At 42.4% G+C, this 5,008-nt stretch overlaps 1 protein-coding gene across 1 annotated transcript in view; it reads left to right on the forward strand.

Moving 5' to 3' along the window:
- The first annotated feature begins 3,005 nt into the window (after positions 1 to 3,005).
- The window catches only part of STARD13 (StAR-related lipid transfer (START) domain containing 13), a 10,491-nt gene continuing 8,488 nt past the window's right edge, over positions 3,006 to 5,008 (forward strand). Inside the window, exon 1 of the mRNA XM_009579329.1 lies at positions 3,006 to 3,068. Coding sequence (XP_009577624.1) covers positions 3,036 to 3,068 — 33 coding nt within the window. The 5' untranslated portion in view covers positions 3,006 to 3,035. The remainder of the gene's footprint in view (positions 3,069 to 5,008) is intronic.

Here is a 5,008-nt window from a genome sequence, read left to right on the forward strand (position 1 = left end):
TAGCCAGAGACTTTTGTTTTTTGTTTTTTGAAAGATTTGCTGAGGATTTGGCTGTCAGTCGTGTAACGACTTTAAGCAGATGAGAAAAGCTTTCTGCCACCGCTGGCACATCAACAAGACATAAGAAGTTGAAACAGACTGGCTTTGATTGGAGTTGTTAGTACCAGGCAGGCTCACAAATATGATCATTAGTTCTCTAATTTCACTGGCAAATCTTTCCATAGCATTGGAAGAGCCCCAGAAAGCATGCTGGTGTTTTGTAAATGGGTGAATTTAAAACCTGAGGTTGAGTCCCTGGCACCCATTAAAAAATAGTTTTGTTTTTGATGGAGCGAGTTCTTCACAGCAAAGCCAGATTAGAAAGCAGCCAGGACAATGGTGTGGCTTCCCAAGCCTCCAGTTTAAGTAACAATATTCGCTTTTATATAGCTGACCTCTCAGTCCCTGCTGAAATGATCTCGCTCTTGAATGCCATTAGTGGGAAGGCGATGGCTTTGGATGGTCTTGTTGGTTTGATCACATGCTTTCTGCACCTTTCCGTGCTGAAGAAACAGCCCATTTTAATAGAAATGCCACGACACTTTCTGCTGTCGGCTGGACACGTGCAGAGGTACCTGGGTGCAAACAGGGCGAGGGTACATCACGGGCTGCCGCTTCCTCATCTTCCTGCTCCTGAAGTGCATGGCTTGCTCCTTGGATTTTAGAAGGCAAGTGACACCATTGTGAATGCCAGAAGCACTGGTCCCTTATTTAAAATGTTTTCTTCTACATCTTCTCCTTAACAACTGCAAATAGGCAGTAAGTATAGAGGGGGTTTATAAACTATTGAGGAAGCAGTTGCTAAGATCACCTGCCAGGGGCTGTGGTGGAGACAGGCGGCTGTGCTGCAGCCCTCTTTCTCAGGAGAGTTTCTTCGGTGCCTGCTCTCGTGGAGGCGAGGGAGGTGGAGTCGATGGCTTGGTTTTCAGAGTTGATGAGCAGCTTGGAAGGAGGCAGTGGTTTCTCAGGATTTCTGAGCCTCTGGGCGGGAATTTAGCTGACACCTGTCTCCTGGTCAGCCTTGCAGGACACAGGTCAAGGAAGCAGGGAGCACTTCCCCGTCCCTGGTCTGGCCACTCACCATGTAAAGGTGTGAGGACACAGCGGCAGCTTGGTTCAGATATGAAGCTACGAGCACTCAGGTGGCACACAGTGGCATGTCAGTGTGGAAATGTGGCTACAAACTTGTCCCTCCAGCACAGGCCAGCTAATGCAGAGGTGCAGGGACTCCGATCTGAGCCTCCGGTTCACCTCTCGGAGGAAGCTGTCTCCAAGGACAGAAAGTTGGGCTGGAGTCCTTTGAAAATGTGTCTGTGCCTCTGTATATTTGGAATTGATATCGATATGCAAATTTAAACATTTTGCACTAAAAAGAAGTGCTGAACATTATCCAGCCCAGGGCCCCAAGAAAATGCAACTTTGGGTTGAGAAATTCCATGTTTGGGCAAAAGATGAGCTTTGCAATAATAGATGTAATCCCTGAGGAGGAGGATTTGTGGGCAGAAGGCTGAAGATATAGCTACAGAGCCACAAAGCCTGAAATTTATTACAAGAACATTACTATCATGCATGCGGGGTGTGCTTGTGCATGCATTATACTCACATTAATATGATGAGCACAGGACTTTCTGATATGGCATAACAGGTTTATTGGCTTGAGTTAGGGGAGGAGTATTTTATCTACAAATGAGCAGGTGATATTTTATGAGGGAATTTCTTTTAAGGAAGATCCACATTTGGTGAGCTGGTTCTTTATTAGTGGTGGCAATTTGAGAGGATTTCTAATATTAGAAGTCCCGGGGAGGAATATGTTAATGCCATAATGTTCTTATGCTATGTGAGAGGTTATATTATTGATGTGATACTTTTTTTCATGTGTCCATATAACTTATCACATACATTTCAAATGTTAGCAGTTCTGGAGATTTGCAGCTTCTTCCTGAGAACCAGAAGCAACAGAGGCAGCTCTTGCTGCAAAGACACACGAGATGCAGGCAGCCTACAGAAGAATGTTGTGGGCACTTGGCTGTCTTACTCTGCCTTTCTTTATTTTGAAATTCAGCCCTAAATCTGGAAAAGTTGAACATATTTAACTCTGAGCCTCTACTTTCAGAAGATGGATGGTTTATGAATCAGGACCTTTAAGTATAAAAACTAGTAAATTATGATTAGCGTGGTAGGTTCTCTATTGAAAGAGCACGTTTTCTTGTCCTCTGTCTCTGCACATGGGCACACAGACACACACACACATTTACTTTCCATCTTTATCAGATTGTCATTTCAACCCACTATTGTCATGGGATAGCCTTGGATTTAAGGAGCGGAAGACTTACAGAGACCCTGATAACATCATTATGATCACGGTCAAAAATAATTAAAAATATTTATTTAAAGATGTTAGATTTGTTCTATTTTTGTGGTCAACCTGTCTGTAAGATCCACAAGTATGGGAAAGGAACTATTAGCTGTGGAGAAACATTTCACTAACTGCTAGAAGTTCTTCTTTATGTCAGCTTTTTAAAGGAGGTGCTAACTGCCTAAAATGAGGAACTGCATCTTTTTCTTTTGTCTTTCACAAGTGCTTTGGAATCCCCTAACGTTAACCTTAAATCATTTTAGACCAATTATGTTATGGTCCTGCAGAAGGCAACTTACCTCCTTCATCTCCTGTCATTTCCCCATCTATCAGAGGTGTTTGTTTATACCTGTTTCCTTTGCTAAATACTTAAATGTCTATGAATTAAAAAGCAATATATAAAACCTGGCTATCAAGTAATGTGAAGCTAAGATGCCCTCTTAATGCAGTGATCTTATAGCCTGGAATAATATGACCAATATCGTTTCTGAAGCCTGTTGTATACAGTTAGCACCCTACAGGCAGGTAAGAGAAAAGCTTTTGAACTTACAAAAAGTCATGCCCTTTAATCAGATGCTGCTAATCTTTTGAATTTGCTTTGCCCTGTAGACGACTGAACACACTGAACAAGTGCGCCTCAATGAAACTCGATGTGAACTTCCAAAGAAAAAAGGTAAGGAAACTTCATGAAATGTGCTGGCTTTGCCCTGGCTTTTGTGATAAGACCTCCCCAATTTAGTCTTTAAGTCAGTAATGCTCTTAAAAGTAAGTTAAGTGTATTTGACTTTAAACATGTGTGTCAGCATTATCTGGACACATGATAATGTGAATTGCTGAATCTTGAAATTATAAATAAAATAGAAAAAACCTGTGACTAATACAGCAGGAACAATACTATGTGTGTTAAAAGGGCACACACAGTACTTAAAACTTTACGTATGTGCAACTCAAGTTAGCGGGTGAAAAGAGTGCGGTTTCATTAGGCTGGCTTGTTTGCCAATGCCATGTGAGTACACAATGGAAAATCCTGCTCGGAAAAAATGGAAGCTGCTCAGATGAAAACAATAGCTTTTCTTTATTTCTTGTACTGACTTATCCCGGTTAAGAATATGAAAATAAACTCTGTCATCCTTACAAGTTCCTATGTAAAACAGGAATTATTTGAGCTTAAAGGGTTTCGGCGAGGACTGCAGAAACTGCTTATTGATTTTTAGAATTTTGTAACATGCCTAGTGTTAACTGTTGAACATTTGGTTTTCTGGTCACAGATTCCCCCAAGCCCTTCAGTAGTGTACAATGGTAGTTGTTGGCTCTGAGAAATCTTGGTGTCTGTTTTTCCTTCCTTGGAGTGTTTGTGTAATGCTTTTTAAAAACTACCTCCGAGAGCTGCATTTTTGGTGTCTTTGCAGATTCAGTCTATTCATACTCTATTCACTGTTTGAGGGAACTTGGACAAAGAATGGTTTTAATGTCCAGATATTCTGCCTTCGGCACATGCCCATTTTTTCCTCTGTGTATGTAGCCTCTTTAGCGTGCATTTTGTCCATTCACTGGCGCCGCAGGGACCTCTTCTCTTCACTGCTTCAGACCTGATGGATTTTTCTTGTCTTTGATAAGTGCCAACGCTTCCCACATCAAACACCCACATCACACCTGACAGAAGGAACAGTAAAATCCCCTGACTACATGATAACTTTATGATTTGGGCAGGTAGGCGCTATAAGAAGAGGCTTAGGTCCTTCAGCAAAAACTAACTCAATCGATTGTGTCGTTGACCTGCTTGGAGCGGTGTCTGGTTTGTGTCCATGCACTGGTGCACTTGTGATCACGCAGAGATACTGGAGCTGCACAAGAGACAGAATTACAAAAAGCAACATATAGGTGAACGCTGATTGTCCTCTGGAAGTTTTGTTTAGTTCCTGTTCTTCTCTTCAACAGTATTTTGGGTTTGGTGTGAGGTTTGTATGCTTCCTTGCTTGCTTCTTTAAGTGTCTGATTATGTTGGGTTAAAAAAAGGAGGATTTTCTTGTTATCTTTGTTTTTATTAGTTTTTTCTGCCACTCCTCCCTGTTCTGAATGGATTGAAGCCCTCAGCTGCTCTCCTTGCAGATGACCATTAATTTGCTATGGGAGTGAGACTGCCTTACTTGGTACCCGTTCAGAGGGACAGAAGCTAGTTGGGTCCATACCTGCACGAGGCCAGGCAGAAGCAGAGCACAAAAAAATATAGAGAAAGAGGGGACGAAGGAGATTTGGGATGATGGAGGCAGAGCAAGTGAAAGTAGAAGAGAACGTGGGGGAGAGAAGAGGGAGGAGAGACTGCTGACAGGAGGAAATGTAAATGCAAGTGTAAAAACTGGAAATTGGGTCTGGAATTAAACACTGAACCAACTAAATTTTTTTGCTGTAGCTACTGCCTTTCCTAATAATCTCTATGGTGATCTGAACAATGAAATGCAAGATCAGCTTGCTTTGGAGGTTCAGCATAACAGGTTTGCACAGGACTAGCGCAGCTGCTTGAGTGATTCATCAAAATATGGCCAAGTGAGCTGCCAGGCAAGGTTACTGAGAAAGCCAGCACGGGGTGAGTGTTCCTCACCGCCCGCTCTTCAC

The sequence above is a fragment of the Fulmarus glacialis genome, unplaced genomic scaffold (genome assembly GCF_000690835.1).
Source record: "Fulmarus glacialis isolate BGI_N327 unplaced genomic scaffold, ASM69083v1 scaffold20276, whole genome shotgun sequence".
Taxonomy (NCBI): domain Eukaryota; kingdom Metazoa; phylum Chordata; class Aves; order Procellariiformes; family Procellariidae; genus Fulmarus; species Fulmarus glacialis.